The 22458-nt window shown below is 43.7% G+C and overlaps 1 protein-coding gene across 1 annotated transcript in view; it reads right to left on the bottom strand.

Moving 5' to 3' along the window:
- LOC308167663 (calcium-activated potassium channel subunit alpha-1a-like) overlaps positions 1-22458 on the bottom strand; it is a gene marked incomplete at its 3' end in the record, with an annotated part of 119454 nt that overhangs the window by 14590 nt on the left and 82406 nt on the right. The window contains exons 10-21 of the mRNA XM_080542096.1: positions 22136-22246; positions 21516-21621; positions 19496-19578; positions 19286-19355; positions 18891-19046; positions 16310-16419; positions 15857-15925; positions 15206-15292; positions 14336-14412; positions 8969-9001; positions 4592-4691; positions 45-168 (exon numbers count right to left, since the gene is read on the bottom strand). Coding sequence (XP_080398222.1) covers positions 45-168; positions 4592-4691; positions 8969-9001; positions 14336-14412; positions 15206-15292; positions 15857-15925; positions 16310-16419; positions 18891-19046; positions 19286-19355; positions 19496-19578; positions 21516-21621; positions 22136-22246 — 1126 coding nt within the window. The remainder of the gene's footprint in view (positions 1-44; positions 169-4591; positions 4692-8968; positions 9002-14335; positions 14413-15205; positions 15293-15856; positions 15926-16309; positions 16420-18890; positions 19047-19285; positions 19356-19495; positions 19579-21515; positions 21622-22135; positions 22247-22458) is intronic.

Consider the following 22458-nt stretch of genomic DNA (forward strand, 5'->3'; position numbering starts at 1 on the left):
TCGCGGACAAACGACCCTCTCGGCTGTGAGGGAGTGGTACCTACCAGGATGACCTTCTCGATGTCTTTGGAAGGACACCAGTGGAACATCCCGGTGGAGTCGTATTTCTTCACGTTCCCGTCCATGCTCTCAATCTGCTCGTTCCCCGGTATGAGTAAAGGGTCATGCCTAATCAAACAAAAGGATGAGGGGGAAGAGAGATGGGAGACCTTGAGGTTTGTCATGTCATGTGCCCCCCCCCACACACACACACAGACTAAATGAACTGGTGCGTCGTATTTGAACAGTCCACGGTTGGGAGATTATTGCGCGATAAATCGAGGAGGCATTATTCATATGTGGTAGTAAAACCCGAGAGTGGATTGGTGGTGACATATTCATCCGGTTTACTGTACGTGTACGCCGAGCGGACGTAATCACGCATAAAAGCGTTGGTGTGAATGTGAACAACGTCAGGGCTCTAGAATGTTTTGTGTCTGCCTCTCGGAAACCTATTTCAGGTTAGGAAACCTGACTCCGGCTTACAGTTTGTGTTCGCACCCTCTTTCAAAGGTGTTAAAGTTTTCCTGCACTCAACATAGCACTTTTACCCCTTTGGGTTTCTGACATAAGCAGCAGAACTACCCATAAAAAAAGCCATTTTCATGTTCAAAACACGCATCAATATAACATCAGAACATCTGTGGCTATCTGCAAACAAATCACATTCACTCAAGAAATTGCATTCGTATTTATTATTTTTCTTCTTTTTTGGGGGGGGGAGGGCGGGGGGGGCTGTAGTTGTTGACTGCTTATACCTGTCAGAAGCCATTTTCAGAAATGCCAACAAAACTGCTTAGTCATCAAAGTGATTGACATCAAGCGTGTCAACCGGGCGGAAGGGGATGGCAGCAGTACACTGGCCTGACTGGCAGGAGCAGGGGGGAGCAATTACTCCCTCCTTACAGCAAACAGCTTCTGACGCCGCGCTCCGCGTGGTAAAAGCTTTAACAGACCGCACTTTAAATATTTCAGCAATTTGCCCAATCATATTTGCTTTCCAAAACTGAAGGCCATTAATGTTTTAAAGCAGACAGTCAGGGGGGGGCGGGGGGGGGGCGAACACGACTAATTTCACTGAGCACAGCATGAACATCTGAGCTTGATTCTATCCAACACTGACCACTGGGAGTGGTCTCTGGAACAAGGGTACCTGCGGTCGCTGTCGTGCTAACGTTGACGCGTACGGAGGTATGATCTTTACAGGCTTTTGGAAACAGATTCTAACACTTACACTCTAACACTCAGGCACTCTAAACTCAAGCTGGGATGAGTGTGTTGTGTGTGTGTGTGTGTGTGTGTGGGGGGGGGGTTCGCATCACACATTTATCGTACTGTAAAATAGGAGTTGGAGTTTAGTGTACAGCAGGTTGTAATACCTGACCTATAGTAGCGACACATAGTTGACATGAAACCACTAAACAGTTTAGTTTACTACAGGACAATATAAATCACTATTCTACACAACACACTGTAAGGTAATAGAGGGGAAACGAGTCCGCTTTACAACCCAAAAGTACCATTCAGTGAAGTAAGTAAACATTTGGATCTTCGACACATTATCCACTTAAAAACTTGGATTCCCATTCATCTCCATGTCTTTCGTGCCAAGACCAACGCGGCTGATGATAACATAACACCCCCCCGAAATATAGACAGGGAGATTCTGTCTTTATCGGCAACCCTTTAAATACTTCATATATTTATATTTTACCCTCCAAGACAAGAATATCTTTGATCCATGTGAGCACTATAGAAGAATGCCACCTTAAGTAAGGTTTTAAGTATGCATGACAGTGTCAACTGAAACTAGCATCCCTGAGGCTCCCACGAGATGGAAGCCAAAATGTCTGCCTCTGGGGTTATACCCCAAGGCTACGCCATAATGTCCTCTCAGGAAAGCAGTTTGATAAGGCAAATGTCTTCCATAAAAAAACGCTCTCTTCCATAACCCCCCCCCCCCCCCCCCTGTCTGTCAGGAGTCGTCTGATTCAAAATGACCTCCATGTCTATGCAAGACGCACAAAAAGGCTTTGTTTAAACGGGGGTGAGGGGAGGTCAAGTAGTATCTCGTATTCAAAGCTAAAGCTCCTAACAGACCCAAAATGATTCAGGTCCTTTTCAACCTGTATTTCGCGCTTCACAGACATTCTAGTATTACCGACTGACGCACTGTGTTTTTTGCACAGGAATATTCTAATATTAGCACCTGACAGGGTGTAGACTGTAGTCTGTACAGAGGTGAAGCGGGAGAACAGGTGCTAATGAGAGTGAAAGCATTTAGTGCTTTACACCCGGCTAAATATTTCATCAGAAGCCGCCATGTTTCACCACTCACTCTGCGGAGGCCCTGTCACTTCAATCTCCGCTCGGCGAGATGACGGGTGAGGCAAAGCTCTGCCAAGATAGCTATCTCTCACAGACTGTCAGCCATGACGGCTTGTCACTACTGCACACCGACGACCTCTTCAGCCGCACTCTACCCGACGTGACGCCCGTGTCGCCGCGTGGACGGGTATGAGCAAATGCATTGTGACTTTCCACAATTAGATGCGTCTCGTGACCCATCAAGGGGTCTGTGGAAATGGTGTTAATTTCAGCGAAGGAGGAGATCGTCAAAAGAAGGGGAAGGGGTGGGGGGGTGGGGGGGGTGAGATGTGACTTGTTACTTCGGTGACACATCACATCGGGTAATCGGGAGACGGCTATATATTTCCACAGATGATTGCTTTCATCACGTTTGTGTTTCATTATTTACAGTACGGAGAGCCGGGATTGTTGTGAAAGCTCGCCACAGACCTCAGATCTGTGATCAAATAGATTTTTTGGACGGTCTAATTAGTGATACTTCGCCTGCCTATATTCAAATGCACGCTGAGTGAGATGGAGGAAATTAAATTAACTTTCAACAGGAAGATGAAACATCTGTATGTGCATTTTAGAGCAAAGGGGGCGACAGACAAAGTCAAAACTGATATGAAACCAGCACCAGAGGCTGGGAATTTCAGTCTATAAATCTGCTGTTGTAGCATTCCCTCGACTAAAACTACTGTTGCCTAGTAGCTTTAGATGAACAGTCTAGCCCCGCTCCAGCAGGCAATGAAAGAAGGGGAAAGCTTTGAACATCCCCAACCCCCCCGCCCCCCCTCCTCCTCCTCCCTCATGCAAACTGACAAAGGCATGCTTTTCAAAAATCCACAGCCAATCTGTTGATCATTACTTATTTACAAAGGCCTTGAGGCCTCAGGTCCTGTAAAAAAACACATTTGATATGGTATACACCCTGATGTTTTTTTTTTCTACCCCGCTTGTAGAAATAAAGTATCCCTTAGGCTGCCCCAAATAATCATGTTCTACTGCGCAGGCAATGCACCATGCAGCTCCTAAGTATTTCATATATGAAATAACATATCCACCTGTATTTCAAGTGTTAGCACAGTAAACAGAGAAGTCTGTAGGGTGGGTTGAGGTTTAGCTCACGGCCAAGACATTAAAAAAAAAGGCCTATACTGATTAACATTGCAGATCATACAGTGGTATTTTCATACACCAGTTCCGGGGTGGATCCTGAAGCTGTACAATGGCTAACGCCGCTGAAGAAACATCTAAAAGAGGGCAAACGCCTCCTAAGAAAGATGATGAGCCAAAGATCAAAGATAAGACGCATGAAATATGCTGCACACTAGGGACCGTCACCTCCACTCAAACTGTCGTCTTTATTAGAGAAGGAAAGTACAGTCGTATAATATTAATACGAATAATATTAGTAATATTAGTAATCATATATAATAATTGCTATTTGAATTACTTTCAATACACTTTACTTTTAGATTAGGGGTATTTTCTGCTTATAACACCATAACACATTTAGGTAGTTACAGTAGAGTAGTCGGATGTAGAAACGTCCTCAACCTCAACCCTACCATATGCTTCATGGCTTCCACCCTGACCTGCTTCCTCTAATACCTTCCACTTCATGATAATCACTATTATATTCCCTCTAATGGTCTCATGTGTTAAATAGCAGTCCTATCGCTAGTCAAAATCAATAAACACTTATTTAATTCCTCGGGACAAGATAAAAGCAAGGTAGCATTTGATTTCAGTTTTGATTGTGATGGTGCACATCACCCGTGGCCTTACGTACCAGAAATAGACCTCAAAGGGGCTCCGACAATAGAGGGCTAGCCTGAGGCGATGTGGCTGCCAGGGCCTCGCTGATTGGCTAGTACTGTCATTAGTGCCACCGCTGCTTAAGTGCTACAGTACATGGGGATGGGACTGGGCGAGGTGACAGTTGAGACCTTAAAGCAAGAGTATTTTTCCTTTTCGTACAGCTTCTCATAATCCCTCTCGTGAAAGAAACATCCGAGCTCTGTCATTAACCAGCTGACGAGCTGACAGAGTAAATGCTTCAGCATTTAGAGGGTGCAACGCCCTCTCTTGTTCTGTTCCTTTCAACACAAAATCCCGTCTTTCTAAATGAGTTCGACCGCATAGACGTACAAAACAAGTATGTGGGGATTGATTTTTCAAAAGCTGTCGTCCTTACCTCATCATTTTGGGCGAAGAGTTGGGCGAGTTTCTCATACCGCCGTTGCGTTGTTTGTTTTTCTTAGGCGACAGCGCTGATGACTGCTGCTCCTCTTCAACTGCAGGCACAGGTAAAGGCGTGAGGGAAGGAATGACTGACAACAACAACAACAACAACAACACAAGTCTTACAAATAAACAGTAAAGTAAAGTAAGTAAGTAAGTAAGTACGTAAGTAAGTAAGTACACAAAGACACAACACAGCACACTCAATAAAAAAAAGAATAAAGTCGGAGAAGACCCCAAAGCAAAGAGAGAAGACAGGAGGTCAGAATGGAAAACAGGACACTTAGAAGGAGAGAGAAGAGGTTGATGTGTGAGAGAAGAGGACACGTGGAATGCATGGCAAACAGGGCAACCGAACAAACAGTCAACAGTCTAAAAGTGCAACTCCCGTCAAAATGCACTTGCACAAAGTCGCCATTAGTCTGAATCATGATGCAACATGCAGAAAGGCCATCGTCTTCATGCTGCCTATTCTACAGATGGCGAACTGCCATAGTCTCAAGCATTACGCTAGGATCAACACACCATACAGTACCTGACCAGGAAGGAGTCAAGAGTTTGTATTCTTAATAGGTAAATCATAAACATTGGTAATGTTCTAATTTAAATGGTTGCACACCAATGGCGTAGGGTAGGTTCCTCACCCCAAAAGGTACAACAAATGTAACCATAAAGATATTACTATACTATATTACTGTGTTTTACCACACAACGTTGTTCATTTGTGCCAAAATGTGTATGATGTATAATTATTCAATGTACCACCTACAAACTGTATTTGATCTTTCCCCTAAGAAAATAATCTATTGTCAAATACATCCATCTGTTACTGTAGGTTCACGTCTGTAAAATATACAAGACAGCAAATTGGAATGCTTAATTTATACAATCAGTATCTTTGTCCAAACACAAATACCTTCAGGATCATTCAAATTCTACTAAGAAAACTGCATTAACACACGTTATTAGTAGCCCCTTCAAGTGTGTGACACGTGCATTAACCCAGTATGCAAATTGAATTTGAGAAATTCAATATTTCCATATCCTATTAGGGCCTATTATCTCATTAACACTAGAACACTTAAGGAGCTCCACAGCGGTGGTATGCAAATCACTCATATGTTCATCTCATTAAGATAATAAACCATAAATACCATGGATATGACATTGTAAATATGGCCTCTTTGTTCCAATTTCTGAGAGCATCTCAAAGATTGCTGGTCTCACCGCATCTCAGGAGCTGGCGCCTGTGGCTCATGTAATTAGGTTGGTCTGAGTGCCAGGATGATTAATGCACAGCTGATCTGCCCGTTGGACATTGTCTTTGCCACTACATGAAACTACACTGAGCTCTTCATGGAAAAAACGAATCACACGATGTTGCCCTCGAGTCAAAATTAATCAGCCACATTTTTACGCTCGCTGATATCACATTTATCTCCCCCCCCCCCGCCCTCAAAAAAAGACAAAGAATACTCTGTCAGTAACTGCAAATTAAAAATATAGAAAAACAGCGAGTTTTCTTTTTTTGCTTTATGTTTTTTTTCAACTAATATAATTACATCCGATTAGCCTCTCGCTGGATGTTAAGAGTTTGTTCATTTGTCCGTTAACACATGAATAGCCTGTTAGCAGCCATGTTACGTTACCCTGCATCCGAGACGCTAAACCAGGAGAAGTTCCTGAGTGCTTTTAAATGATGGCTGCGACTGTCGACACCACACATATGTCTCAACCACCTGACCCCTCTTTACAAAGGACTTAGAACAGTGAACATTAAAATTAATAACGTCTCAAGATCATGCTTCTTTGGAGATGGAGTTTAACTGCCAACCTCAAACGCTGATGGCACGTCTATCTGTGACACCATAATGGAACGTAGTGAAGTAAGGGCTTTCAGTGGAGTGGGGTAGCGTGGGGGGTGTGTGGTGGGGTGGGGATGCTCCCACTCACACTACAACACACTGTCCTTTACATCTCCCTCGGCCTGTTCAATAATTAATACCCCCACAGCTGACAGCTGCACACACTCTGGGTCACTCGTTAGGAATGCTACACATGCAACCACTCCACTTCCCGCAGCCTCTCACAAACACATGCGTTGTGAGTCGTGTTGTCGAAGCAGGCCCCTCTTCCTTTTTTTTTTACGAAGCATCGCAGTGCTGCTTTCTGCCGCACACCACACACACAGGAGGCGGTAGACGGGGTGGAGGGAGGGGGGCAGGAGCGGGGACGGGACAGGGCTTACTGGGCCTGTGATTGAGCATGGAGTTACTGGATTGGCTGGGGTGGTATCTGTATTTCACGGGCAGACTGCGAGCCCGCTGGAGGTGCCGGCTGGCCTCTTCTGCCCCCCCTGGCGTCTGAGCCACCTGGCCCAGCTCTCTGGAGCCCATCAGGCTGCGCTGCACGGCGGGAGGGGGGGGGTGGCTGGGGGGCAGCAGACTTCCCTTACGGTTGTTCACCAGCGCGACGGAACCAGACACTACCGCTCTCTTACCACGAGGGGGGGCTCTCGGGGCCGGCGCGTCGACTGAGTTGTGGTTCAGTTTAACGGGGTGGTTGTTACGAGGCGGGGGCTTGGGGTGGGGGGGGTCGTCTGTTACTGCTGGGTGAAGAAGAGGCCAGATGAGTGAGGAAGACCAGACACACCAATGCTTTATGGAATCTTTGTCCTTCAGACTAACTGTTGGTTGAAGTTTAGACGTTTAGGTCGTAATGACATTAGGGCTGATGTTAGTCTGTTTTTTTAACTGGACCTGCTAATGAAAATATGACATCTTTAATTTAATCAGTAATGTCATTTATTAGCACTTTAAATATTTTTCAAACCTTAAAGGTTTGATAGTTCTTTATGGCACAAGAATACTAATAGTAAATAATTAAGAACTTCATTGTTATTAAACACCACTTAACCACTTGCCGTACAGTCTGACAATGAAATGTTAGATATGACATTTACTCTGATATTCATAATAAACATGAATTAATCAACAGCAGCCTTTCAGGTGTTACTGTGACTGCCAGAGAAACACGGCCCTGACAACGCGACGTAACAACCGCCGTCTGAAGAGGGAAGAATTAATTATGATTAATTTATTATTTTGTAGTATAACTGTAGTATTCACATAATATACTGTATAATACAATAATGTATGTACAATGTATTTTTATATTAACAATGTATGTACAATGTCTTTTTGGGGGGCCAATATTCAGTCAGAAAAATCACTGCTGTCGGCCAAATCTGTTTGTTTAAAAGAAAAACTGAAAAAAAGAGACCTATTCTAGTTAGTTCACCTCCAACACTAAAATATCAAGTATAACTATTGTGAAATCTAACAATATTCAAGAGAAGACAAGAAAGAAAAAAAAATCTTTCCACCTCTCCAAAAAACTAGCTGGGAGCAGAAGCCATTGTATAGAGATGATTATTTCATGCGTCAGCTGCCTAGTAGATTATCATCCCAGCTCCAAACCTCCTGCACTCATCTGTCCCACGTCAAACACACACAGCATTACTGCGGGACAATGCAATGTGGCAGATAGGGTGGCTATCAAGGACCCAACTGTAGATAGCCTTGAGCATGTCTCCTCTCCCCACTATGGAGATATGAAATCGGAAAATAGCTCTTATAAAAGACTACCATAAAAAATGTAGAAGGTGACCTTTTGTCAGTTGAACACACACTTTTTTTTCTCTCTTCCAAAACCAATCAATCAATGTCGTTCTGACAGCTTGAGGTAACAGTTGCTAACAGTTTCTAGCATCTAGTCAAATGGTCCACACGGTATGACTAGAATCAGAAAATCAACAGTGTGTCTCTCTCTCTCGCTCTGAAGTACAGCACTAGTATACTGAGTGAAACTCAGTGACTACAGTAAGGGGGACTCTAGAGCTGTACCGCCACCTACTGCCGGAAACACAACTGATGCCAAAATTATGCTAATGACACGGTGACAAAAAAAGCGAACATAATTAAATGCTATCTTGAGAGATTGTATATAAATGGCTGCACGTTTTCTGGCACTTCACACGGCACCGGGTCCATTAGAACCATGTCGTTTCGCTAACAGAAGGACATGGACAGACGCAGCCATTTTCCACACAGACATCACACATAAGCGTCCAGAGGGACACACGGTAGAGTACCCTAATCACAGCCAGTGATTGAGAATGGAAGATTAGCAGATTAACACAGCAGTGACGAGTGAACAGGGAAATATGGAGGATTAGAAACACGTGAGAAAGATGAGGGCAGAGGATACACCGGGGAGGAGGAGGGTTAAGAAACAAATGAAAAAAGGAGATGGAAATAAATAAACTTACTTGATTTGATATATCCGTTATAGCTATTTTTTGCTAAGAAAAATGCAAAGACAATGAGAGGTTACATGGACGAAAAAAATGTTGCAATGGACAAATGTGTGAAAATAAAATAGCATGAGAATTGGAAACTGAAGTGGATGGATGGGTATAAAGCAGCTAGCAATAGGGTGCTGAGAATCTCTTTAAGGCACTTTTGAACTGGGATTTTGCCTTGAAGATCATGGACAAAGCAATGGGAAAACAAAAAACAAAAAAAATCACTTAATAACAAATAGGATGACTGCGGGTGGCAATGCTGCAAAGCTGAAAGCAAGCTGAAATTATGGAGAGGTAGAACTCAAAAAACATGATTTTTAGATTCTGCACATAGAGGAAAAACAAATGTTGTAAATAAACACATTGACATATTTCCCGTTGTATCACACGCTGTGTTCTCCAACGAGTCAAACAGTTCCAGTGTAATAGAACGTCCTGTTTTTTTTACCAACAAGGTACCTCCACTACGCAGTAGGTCATCTGAATCGCCTCGTTACAGAGAAAATGCCCTCTTCCCTAGAACACAAGACAAAATGCTTCTGATATAACTAGATCGCCTGAGAGGATTGTTGGATGCTGGGAACTTTATGTGAGTCAGCGTTTGGAACCAGAGCGTCCCACATGTTCATTAGTACCTTATTCCATCCCCCCATCGTACCATAAAGGTCAGGCTTTGAGCTAAAGGCAGGACAGTGACAGCAATGTTCAACCAGGGACCACGCTGGCACTGGCATCTGTCGCCTGCGATCGGCGGGCGCAAGCAGGACTAACAGGCTAGCATCTGTCCCACAACGAGGGGGAGAGAGAGAGAGAGAGAGAGAGAGAGAGAGAGATAGAGAGGGAGAAGGGGGGGGAGGGGGGCTCTCGGCTGCCTGGTGGTTAGGAACTGTCAAGGCGAGTTTCATGACAACCGGTAGCACTCCAAAAAATGAAAATGCAAACATAATTTCTGTGTCAGCCCGCATAAGGCCCTCTTCTCTGCGCGGCCCTCACCGAGCAGACAGCAGCTCTGGAGCGTTCTGCTATCTTAGCCGCAGCCAGGCGCTAGTCACATCCTCCACAGCCCAGGAAGACACGCTGCGGGGGATGAGGATACCCCGAGAGACCCAGAACTATGCACTGATCTGGTTCTGATCAAAATACGTTTGTTTAAAACATTTCGACGCTCTTGATATACCAGAGCGAATTGGAACAAAAACATATTGTGAAAACTTAACCAGGCTATATATTCCCCCAAACCTCCCCCCTCTCCCCCAAAAAAGCAACAACAAAAAATCACTATTGTGCTTGGTGATGTCATTCTTAGACACTTCAGAAGAATGCCCTGAGTTATCTGAAATCATATCCCTCTGGCTCCTGCTCTGTATCTCTGTATCTGCAGGGCTCTCTTGGCTGGCTGCTGTGCCTTACTTCCCCGACTCTGAAGGCATCTAATTGAGTAAGAGCGATCCAGGTCACTGTAGCAAGGGAGATTTAAGAGTCCCGTCACATCGCAGCTCTGAAAAACCCACATTGTAACTACCCATGAATAATCAAGGCAAGCTGCATTCAAATGGTACCATCCACCAATCTACTCAATAAACATCCTTTCTATCACATAACCCTCATAGCCCACTAAAACCAATAGCAATATCATCGTTATTGAATTAAACATGAACACGTATCTATATTAATATCCTCTCGAAGGAATCAATGTACACAACACAACAACTAAAAATAACTAAAAGTATACCAACAGAAATACAAACTATGAAACGACAGCACACGTCAGACTCACCATAGCATGCTCTAGAACACAACACCACAGCAACATCTCAAGGAAGAAGCAAGGCCGGAGAAGGACCAGATAGCCCAAATCAAGGCCAGAGAACCAGGACCAGATAGCCCCAAATCATAACACTTATATCCCAACAAAAGACAACATCGACAAGCATGGCAGCAGCTAACACAGCTAGCAGCAGCAGCAGCTACCTAGACAGACGACACACGAAACAGAGCCAAAGACACTGACTGTACACAAGTACAAGTACAAGTACACGAGGACTACATACAAGTCACGCCACAGACATGGAGACAACGACAGCGACACGTGTCACGTTTCAACGACTTACAGGCACGCAAAGTGGTCGAGCAATCATTAACAGAGACAGGAGAGAGGGGGATGCCTCGCTGGAGCGTGCCCTTGTTACTATGCACATTGGTGGGCATGCACGAGCAGTCACGCTCAGAGCGTCCGCAATCAAAACAACATGCCAGTTTCATTCTCTTGAAGACGGACATCTTGGCTAAAAGTCATGGCGGGTTGGTCGGATGATGAGAGGAGTAGAGGAGAGGAGGAAAAGCAGTAGGTTAATGGTGATACAGATCATTCTGTACCTGGATGGAGGAAGAGGAAAGGGAGGGGGGGTATGGGGAGAGAGGTGCTATTGGAAAAGGAATAAGTACAGACCGTAGCTAACATGCTAACATATTGATGTACAGGCTGGTTTCATGGACGCAGATTAAGACTGATCCTAGGCTGAAAAGCATCCTCAATGGAGATTTTCCAGTGCAAGTGTGATTTAATCCTGGACTAGTCTTAAGCCCTGTCTGTGAAACCGGCCCTACAAATTCCACCCTTATCTGAGACTGAGTTGTATTGCTAGTACTCCCATGGACACTAGACATTGCTTTCAAAGGCTGTGCTATTTTTGTTATTATATTTATTTTTCTATATAAATATATATATATACTGTATATATATATATATATATATATATATATATGCACATGAAAGGGAGGGCTTCAGCCAAGCTCTGTTCAAAGTCTGTTGATGTAAATACCAAATGTTCAGGGGGGTCAAGCGGGTCTGTGGATGGGTTATGGGGGAGGGGGGGGTGGGGGGGCAAAGGGAGGAAGGGAGGAAGGGAGGGAGGGAGGGACGGAGGAAGGGAGGGAGGGTGGGAGGGAGGGAGGGGTAGTGGGGGGCATTCATGCTCATGAACGGAAGATGTCCTCAGCAAAACAATTTGAAAGTCTGGAACTTTCCTTTGACTTTACTTGTCCAGTACAGTAGAGTACTGGTTTGCCATCGCGTCTAACAGGCGAGTCTGTTAGACACACTGTAACTATCACACTGTGACTCATAACTATTACTATTATGTATTGAGTATCACAGCTCTTTCATAATTCTCTTTTTAGTGTGACCCTAAAGCCAGCTTATCCCATTACACTTTTCTCACGGACACTGAGAAATGAACCCAGCAGGAGACTGGAGCTTCCAACGCAATGGTGGTCAGAATCAATGTTTTAAAATTCCTATTTTCATAAGATCTATTATGCAGCCGAGGGTGTTTTATAAGCAGTTTGCTGGCGTCATGATGAAAATGTACTGTACAGCCTTGTAAGCGTTTGGCAAATGAAGCGAAGCAGGACTGTGAAATCTCAAACATTACGCTGGAAGCCATGGGAGCATCTTTCTCTCGCCTGACATTCTCAAACAGCACATGATGTAATCACATGATGAAATGTTAGCCACATAAACACGTGAGAGTTTAGCGTTAGCGGAGGTACACAACACTGTTCGCCTGCATGGGTGGGAACTGGTTTCTGTATATTCAAAGTGCTCACTTTGTTGATTCGAATAGCGTTTGCTGCCTGGAAAAACCTTGTATCTGGAATCCTTGTGGCCTTGTATGTTGAAAAGGGACAGAAAAAAACAAAACAAAAGGAGAAAAAAAATGTAGTGTCTTTTTAAAATTATATATAAAATAAAATCTTGATAATATTTGTTGTTATTTATACATTAATTGAACTTCATGTGGTGAGCAAGTTGATAAAATTGTTAATTCAATTGTGAAGTTGTCTTTTCTGAGATGCATGGTTTTGGCAGACAATGACGATAGGAATCATTATACTGAAGGTGTGTTGTTAGTGTGACCTTTAGACCAGCTCAAGTCATCCTGCTGAATATCAACAACTCATCCTGACGTCTTTTATTTATTTATTTTAAGATATTTTAGTTTTTTTTCATCTATATATTTCGAGCAGTGCTGTGTTCTAACCACAGCGATGATGTCACAGAGCTGGGATGCCATCTGGTGGTGAGTTCCAGTACAACAGCTGTATGTTCGCTCAAGACAACAGTACAACTGATTTACTGGAAGTTCAGTACAACAGTTCGATATTAGTAACTAAGTAGTTTAGCTTTTTGGAGTCAAATGTCAGATACTGCACAGTCAACTGATTTAATTCGACTCCTCTAAGGCTGAATGAAGATTGAAGGGTAGGTACTTCATATAATATATATGTTACATATAATATATAGATAATATTATAGTATACTGCATGCTCAACTATCACTCATCCCTTAAAATACATATATTTCGAATATTCTCCTTGACTTGAGAGCAGCATGCGAATGACATGAGGGAAGGACGCCGTTATCCTGTCGTATTTTGCACATGCAACATTTAAAGAAAGCATCTCTATCAAGGAAAAACGCACTGTGTTTCGGGGGAAGGGCACCCACATTACTCACAATATATCACTATAAAGTGAACGGTTAAAACATTGATTCATGTTCCAAGGCAGCGGGGAAGGAATACATCAGACACAAGATCAATGATTATGGTCAAAAAGGTTACTGAGACAAACGTCCTCAGTCTAGCCACTTTGGAAGACTTTTGAAGTTGAAAATCTTCTAAAGAGAGACAGAACAGACGTAAAGAGTTATACACACTACAAGTTCAACAAGTGTAAGGCCACATAGTTATCTTTGCTGTATCCAATGAATCAGAAAATATCTGTGTGTGTATAACATAAATTATCAAAACAAATATTGATGCTGATTTCTATCCTGTGGGCCTGTTATTTATGCGCTGGCTTTTTAAAGTAATCGTATGACCTTTTCAGAGGCACAGGTTACAGCATTTGATGGTGTGAATTATTAATGTAGGGCCTAACTAGTTTAGACAAGCAGCGATGTTGGTCATGTAATGACAATGTGACGCTGCTTTTGTTTACGCTACTGTTATCTATAACAAAGACTTTAGACAAATACCTGTCAACATCAATAATCTAAGAAGTGTATTCTACAATTCCATATACAATTCCATTATAAATGATATATATATAATAGTTCACCTTAAATGTAATAGACATCTTATTAAAAAAGAAATAACAAACCATTTTAAGGCACATTCATTCAATGCTATGTGTACGAATTTGCATGTTTTAGTAGTCTAAGAAGGCAAAAAATATTGGTAAAAATGTGCTACACTGTTGTGCTAAAAATGTTGTGCCGTAAAATTGCTACTGTTGTGAACAAATATAGGGTAAATAAACGCTTACATCGTTTACATCCACACTTCTTTATCCTTTTGGGATCTGTGATGTCATCATGACAAGCTTTGCAGTAGAACAGCGCCCTAGGGAAACACAGAACAATCATATTCAAAATGTGGATGTCGACAAGTCTGAAATGTTGTGTATAGGGGACGTGAATACAGACAATTGTGTTTTTGATTTGAACATTGTAAAGGGGATGATAAAGGTGTTAGGGATATATCTAGGAGAGGATGACAGTTGATTATACATGGACAGGGGTTTTGAATGAAATAAAAAACAACATTGAATTATTGGAAGCAAAGGAACATGAAACTGAAGGGAAAAGTTGTAATTGTTAATGTCAAAATATGTTTATGTGTTAGGTGTATTGAATGTTTTTGTTTTATTTATTGTTTTTTATTTATTTAAATTTGAATAATAATACAATGATGGCTAGATACAATTAACTTGTGTGAATATGTATAGCTATGATTGTAATTAAAAGACTATTTTTATAATAAAAGACCCCCCCAAAAAAGAGCCGGCGTCTAATGATCGCAAGATCGGCAGATCGGTGGTTCGAACCCCGGCTGGCCACATGTCGAGGTGTCCTTGGGCAAGACACTGAACCCCAAATTGCTCCCAAAGAGCGGACCGGCGCCTTGCATGGTAGCTTGCCGCCATTGGTGTGAGAATGTGTGTGTGTGAATGGGTGAATGAGAGGCCATTGTAAAGCGCTTTGGAATAAGGCGCTATATACTGTAAGTCAGTCCATTTACCATTTCAAGTTTGGCGTAATCGGATGGCGATGGGATATAGCTGCCTGCATGAAGTTTAACAACAGAAAATAGAGAATGACATAAGGCAGACAGCCATGACTTCTCCTGATCCTACCTCTTTACTTCTTTGGCGTCACTGGCAATAAAGAAGCCCAAGGTCCCCTCCTGCATCTTCACATGGTTCCCTGGGTTGATGAGCGTGCTGCTCAGACACAAACAAAGGAACTGTTACATCTTCACATGGTTCCCTGGGTTGATGAGCGTGCTGCTCAGACACAAACAAAGGAACTGTTGTCAGTAAAGGAGACTATTATAGAAACATTTGTGCAGGGAGTCCCATGGAGACCAAGGTCTCGTTCACAAAGGAGCCCTGCCTACGCACTTAGCATGGTAACATAATACATTGTGTCTCGTTCTTATTGCATTCATACACCTCTCAAAGGTGTTCTATTCGATTCCAGTGATTGGGTTGGCCACTGAAGAACACTGAACTCATTCTCATGGTCACGAAATGACTTTTGCATTGTGACATGACGCATTATCATGCTGGAAGTAGCCATTAGAAGTCGGGTACATTGTGGCCATGGAAGGATGCACATGGTCAGCAACAATACTCAAGTAGGCAGTGGCATTCAAGCGATGATAGGATTGGAAAACATTCCCCACACCATTATACCACCTGAATGAATGAGAAGGTATAGGTGTTCCTAATAAAGTGTCCGGTGAGTGTATACTGAGAATGCAGAGTGGGTATAATAAACCTTACCTGCTTTCCCGTATGTCCGACTTGTATTCAATAGCTATCAGCAGCAGTTTCAGCTTCACATAGCAGAGTCTAAGAAAGAAGATCATTCAAAAACATGCAATTATGTTTTCTTAAATGAATGGGATACATGTGAATGTGTGTGTGTGTGTGTGTGTGTGAGAGAGAAGACAGAGAAAGAGACAGAAGGAGTTATAGAAGATAGATACTTAATTGATCCCAGAGGGGAAATGAAGGCGTTACAGCAGCTCAGACCACAAACAACAACAAAATAAAGTGAACAAGAAGTGAATATAGTAGATACTTTAGTAGAGTATATATGGTAGTATATCATCTTTATAGAAAAGAAAAGAGGGCCATACTTACTCACAAATAGTGAACAAGATAAAGTGAATATAGTAGATACTTTAGTAGAGTATTTACGGTAGTATATAAGAGGGCCATAGCCATACTTACTCGCAAATAGTGGGGAAGGACAAGCCTACAAAGGCACTAGACAGGTACTCAGTGTACATTTCATTGGCTACTCCTTCCAGGTAATACTTCTGCCATGTATCCTCTTCAATCTACAATAAAAGAAGAATAAAAAGATGTGTAAAATAGACATAGTGCATCAGTATATACTGGTAAGGTACGTATGTCTTTTGAAAAACATCTCTTAAACATCTTACAAAAGAAAAGAAAACACAGTACCATGAACAAAAGATCAGTTAAAAATTAAGTGTTTACTAAAATTAAACCTAACCGAAATATCCACTTTAAATGTGTTTCTTTGCTTCCATTAGTCTTGACTCTGGAGTGTGACCAGACCAGAGGATGAGTGTGACCAGAGACTGGAGGAGGAGTGTGACCAGAGACTGGAGGAGGAGTGTGACCAGAGACTGGAGGAGGAGTGTGACCAGAGACTGGAGGAGGAGTGTGACCAGAGACTGGAGGAGGAGTGTGACCAGAGACTGGAGGATGAGTGTGACCAGAGACTGGAGGAGGAGTGTGACCAGAGACTGGAGGAGGAGTGTGACCAGAGACTGGAGGAGGAGTGTGACCAGAGACTGGAGGAGGAGTGTGACCAGAGACTGGAGGATGAGTGTGACCAGAGACTGGAGGATGAGTGTGACCAGAGACTGGAGGATGAGTGTGACCAGAGACTGGAGGATGAGTGTGACCAGACCAGAGGATGAGTGTGACCAGACCAGAGGAGGAGTGTGACCAGAGACTGGAGGAGGAGTGTGACCAGAGACTGGAGGATGAGTGTGACCAGACCAGAGGATGAGTGTGACCAGAGACTGGGGGATGAGTGTGACCAGACCAGAGGATGAGTGTGACCAGAGACTGGAGGATGAGTGTGACCAGAGACTGGAGGAGGAGTGTGACCAGAGACTGGAGGATGAGTGTGACCAGACCAGAGGATGAGTGTGATCAGAGACTGGAGGAGGAGTGTGACCAGAGACCAGAGGATGAGTGTGACCAGACCAGAGGATGAGTGTGACCAGAGACTGGAGGATGAGTGTGACCAGAGACTGGAGGAGGAGTGTGACCAGAGACTGGAGGATGAGTGTGACCAGACCAGAGGATGAGTGTGACCAGACCAGAGGATGAGTGTGACCAGAGACTGGAGGAGGAGTGTGACCAGAGACTGGAGGAGGAGTGTGACCAGAGACTGGAGGATGAGTGTGACCAGACCAGAGGATGAGTGTGACCAGAGACTGGAGGATGAGTGTGACCAGAGACTGGAGGAGGAGTGTGACCAGAGACTGGAGGAGGAGTGTGACCAGAGACTGGAGGAGGAGTGTGACCAGAGACTGGAGGATGAGTGTGACCAGAGACTGGAGGATGAGTGTGACCAGACCAGAGGAGGAGTGTGACCAGAGACTGGAGGAGGAGTGTGACCAGAGACTGGAGGAGGAGTGTGACCAGATACTGGAGGAGGAGTGTGACCAGAGACTGGAGGAGGAGTGTGACCAGAGACTGGAGGATGAGTGTGACCAGAGACTGGAGGATGAGTGTGACCAGACCAGAGGAGGAGTGTGACCAGAGACTGGAGGAGGAGTGTGACCAGAGACTGGAGGAGGAGTGTGACCAGAGACTGGAGGAGGAGTGTGACCAGATACTGGAGGAGGAGTGTGACCAGAGACTGGAGGAGGAGTGTGACCAGAGACTGGAGGATGAGTGTGACCAGAGACTGGAGGATGAGTGTGACCAGACCAGAGGAGGAGTGTGACCAGAGACTGGAGGAGGAGTGTGACCAGAGACTGGAGGAGGAGTGTGACCAGATACTGGAGGAGGAGTGTGACCAGAGACTGGAGGAGGAGTGTGACCAGAGACTGGAGGAGGAGTGTGACCAGAGACTGGAGGATGAGTGTGACCAGACCAGAGGATGAGTGTGACCAGAGACTAGAGGATGAGTGTGACCAGAGACTAGAGGATGAGTGTGACCAGAGACTGGAGGATGAGTGTGACCAGACCAGAGGATGAGTGTGACCAGAGACCAGAGGATGAGTGTGACCAGAGACTGGGGGATGAGTGTGACCAGAGACTAGAGGATGAGTGTGACCAGAGACTGGAGGATGAGTGTGACCAGACCAGAGGATGAGTGTGACCAGAGACCAGAGGATGAGTGTGACCAGAGACTGGGGGATGAGTGTGACCAGAGACTGGAGGATGAGTGTGACCAGACCAGAGGAGGAGTGTGACCAGAGACTAGAGGATGAGTGTGACCAGACCAGAGGATGAGTGTGACCAGACCAGAGGATGAGTGTGACCAGAGACTGGAGGAGGAGTGTGATGAGTGTGACCAGAGACTGGAGGAGGAGTGTGATGAGTGCCTTTTTCTAAAGGCCAATGGCCCCTGATTTCAGGCATAGATGACTGTTTCTTATGATGACTAATGTATAGATTATTCACTTTCTTACTCACTTGGAAGACAGAATGTATTATGTGTTGTAAGTTGCTTTGGATAAAGGCGTCTGCTAAATGTCAAAAAACATAATGTAAACGGACCGGAGGATGAGTGTGACCAGACCCGCGGCGGTGCTGTTACCTTGATGAATGACCTCATGGAGAACAGGTTGGCCAGCATGGTGGAGAGCCCCTGAGCCAGGCAGCTCTGGGCAATGAACCCCAGCTTCAGCTCCGCAAGGCATATGGCATCATCTCCTTCCTTCCAGTTCCAACTTGGAATGTTTAACAGGTGGGCCTGTGCGGAGTGTGGGGGGATAGGGGGTGGGAAGATGTGGAAAAGTCATCAGCCAACTAACAGTAATAACCACAGTAACAGTTAAGAGAACAATTAGAAACCAGAAAGTCTATGGAAAGTAAAACAAAATGGCCGCCTTGTTGCTCTTTCTCCTTCATCTTTCTCATCTGCCTATTTATCTGGGAGAATTACGAGCGGCGGGCCTCTGAGTAGCACTGCTCAAAATGGCCACCACCCACCTTGTTGTGGTACTGCAACATCTGGGTGATGATTCTGATCTTTGGATGGTAGTTCTTGATGGAGATCACCCTGGAATATCACAAACGAAAACAACACGTTTCGTAGGGTTATCAGGAAATCCGAAAAGAGACATTAACATGGAGACCTGGGAAGCTTCAATAGCTTCGTAAATTGCTTTATAACAGCAGGGACTTCCCAAGTGATCTCACCTCATGATGTTGGACGCGTCCTCTGCATCAGGGTCTGGACAGTATTTGTTGGCTAGGATCAAACAGGCGTCTGCTGACTCGATCTGAGCATGGGAGATGACAGAAAAAGATAACTCTCTACACATCAGATACGACACATCAGACAGATCACAAACACTCCCCCCTAAATTAGAGCAGTTACATTACAGCAGCATCAAAAACGTCTTAACTGAATTGATTAGAAACACAGCACTGTGATCATGGGCCAATCCCAATTCCCTTTTCTACCCCTATGGCTCGTTTTCGAGTGTCACTCGATTCGAAGGCCTTGCCTTCGAATACGTCACAAGCCCTACCCCTTCAAATCTCAGCCCTTTGAATTGGGACAGCCCTTCACGGCGCCTACGTCATCAACAGTGGTTTGACGCGGTACGGGTGACGCGTTGTGTTGCCGGCTCTCACATCTCGCAATGCCTTCTTCAGCTGTGTTTATTTCTGTTGCGTGTGCTATAAGGATCTTTTTTCGTTTGTTATCAACACACTGTAGTTAGACGTTCCTTTTTTAGTCTCTTCCGTCAGCGATGTATTTTTTGTGGACATCGCAATAATGACAATGAATGACTCCAACCAAGTATTAACCATCTGTCAGCGCACAATGTTCCTCCAAAGATACCCGTGACTCAATCCTCAGCCACCACATACACACGAGTCCATCAGTAGTCATAAAGCGTTGTCCAAAAATCACGTTACCAAGCGCCTTTCTCAGAACAATTCGTCGTCTAGAATCCAAAAATCAATCCATCATAGTGGTGGTCAAAAACGTAGAAAGAGGATCTCTTGGGGACACGGCCACATTTGCCCGTGAAGGAGAGATGACAAATAAGCGGAAACATTTCTCAGTAGAGTCGAACGGTGATAGATCATCATCCTTTACGCGTATCCTTAACTGTTACATTTCGCGTGTCATATGCCATTAGACATGGAAATATGTCAATGCGCGGCTGTCATGCACAAATCAGCTTGTAACGTTAGACACACTTATATCGGCATGATAACGTTTTGTTGTTGTTGTGCTTGTTATAAAGAAAAGGTCTATAATGCATTGAAATGAATGATACAACCCATTAATAATATTACCTAATAACAACTGCTCGGATTAGATTGCGGGTGGAAATAGGTCAAAATGCGCATCATGTAGTCAGATGAACGTTTGATAGATAACTTTACATATGTGTACCATCATCCGCTGTCAAACGCCACAGGTAATAATTGATTTATGACTGTAATCTCTGAAATGCTCGACTGTCATGCAGCGTTGCGTTACTGTAACGTTAGACACAGCACCGACATAAAAGCGATTTTTGGGTTAAGCTTGTTATAAATAAAAGGTCTATAATGCATTGTAATGACATTAAACTAAGACAATACGATGGTTATCATAATTTTGCAAATCTTTATTAATAAGTAATTACAGAGAAAGTAAAATGACATTTCCGCATTGAATAGAGCGACATAAGATTTCTGTAGATGATTCGCAATGCATCCTGGTATCAAGGGGTAGCGTACCGTTAGCCCTTCGAAGCTAGTCTGGTCCTGAAATCCCTCGAAACGAAGTAATAGTTAGCCCTCCCCCTTACCCCTAGCCCTCGATGAAATATGAATTGAGACAGCCCTCGCCCTAAACGTGAACGCGCAAATCGAGCCATAGGGGTGAAAACGAAGGGCTAGGGGTGAATTGGGATTGGGCCCATATCCCACAGTTTATCATAGTCCATGTCGTTAAAGGTCCTTGGGTTAATCTCTAACCTACTGTATGAATATATATTTTAAAAAAGAATTCTTCCTTCTTCTAACACTGTGTCTGCCAATGGACCCTGGTCCTAGCATAGATTACCTTTTCTTATGAGGACTGATGGATAGATGATTCACTTACTTCGACAAATGGATTTGTTGTAAGTTGCTTTGGATAACGGTGTCTTGCTAAACGGCAGAAATGTAAATGTAATGTCAAATTATGTTTTTGTTGAGGTAGGCTGGTTACCTTAACTCTGGCCAGGTCGTGTGGGTTCAGGACAGACCCCTGGTAAAACTCCACCTGGGTGAAGTGGCGTTTGAACAAGGCTTCCAGCTCAAGATTAGGGGAAATACTGGGACAGAGAAAAGGGCACAGAGAACGTTACTGCTGCGAGAGGAGGATGGGGATGGCCCTTGTTCTGTACATACCATACTGTACATCATACCTGTATGGATCATATGTGACAGAAGCTGGTGAAAGCGGAAACAAGTCGGCAACAACCGTCACTGATTTTCAACATCAAAAAAATACAAATAAATTCTGAATAAAAGTCTGAACATTTTGATTGGTTGCTGACTTGTTCCCACTTTCACAATTTATTTATTCATACTCTCTGTAATACCTGATACTGTAATACCATGTCTACATATCATGTTTTTTGCACATCTGGTTTTCCTTGTCTCAGTAATTACTCTCTGCAATGACAATAAAGTTCTGTCTTTATCTAATTCATCTAATTTAATCTAATCTCAAATCTAATCTAATGAGTCTCCTTGGGTGAGACAGGCTTCTTCTCCTCTCCTCTGTAAATAAGTGCTGATTTCAAATGTATCGTGTGTTTCAGTTAGCTCCTATGATGTACTTACTTATGGAGAAAAACTATTTCTACATTGACATCATCCCTGTCCTTGTGCAGGAAGTCTTTCAGGAAGTTGGACACACTTTCAAGTGTTATATGACCACAGACCACGATGTGCCTGGAAAATAAAAGCCACGTATAACCATGAGATTTAATCGACTGTGGTCTGCTCAAAGCTGCATATCACCGTCCTCCTTGGACCTGGAATGAAAAGGAAATTATGGGGTGGTTCTGTCAAATGTGTTGTCCACAAGCATAGCCAATGAATTACTTTGAAAAGGAGATAGTTTCCTGAAAAATAGTACCAGTATACATATACCGTGTATATGT

The sequence above is a fragment of the Nansenia antarctica genome, assembly GCF_963989245.1.
Source record: "Nansenia antarctica genome assembly, chromosome: 11".
NCBI classification, from domain to species: Eukaryota; Metazoa; Chordata; class Actinopteri; order Argentiniformes; family Microstomatidae; genus Nansenia; species Nansenia antarctica.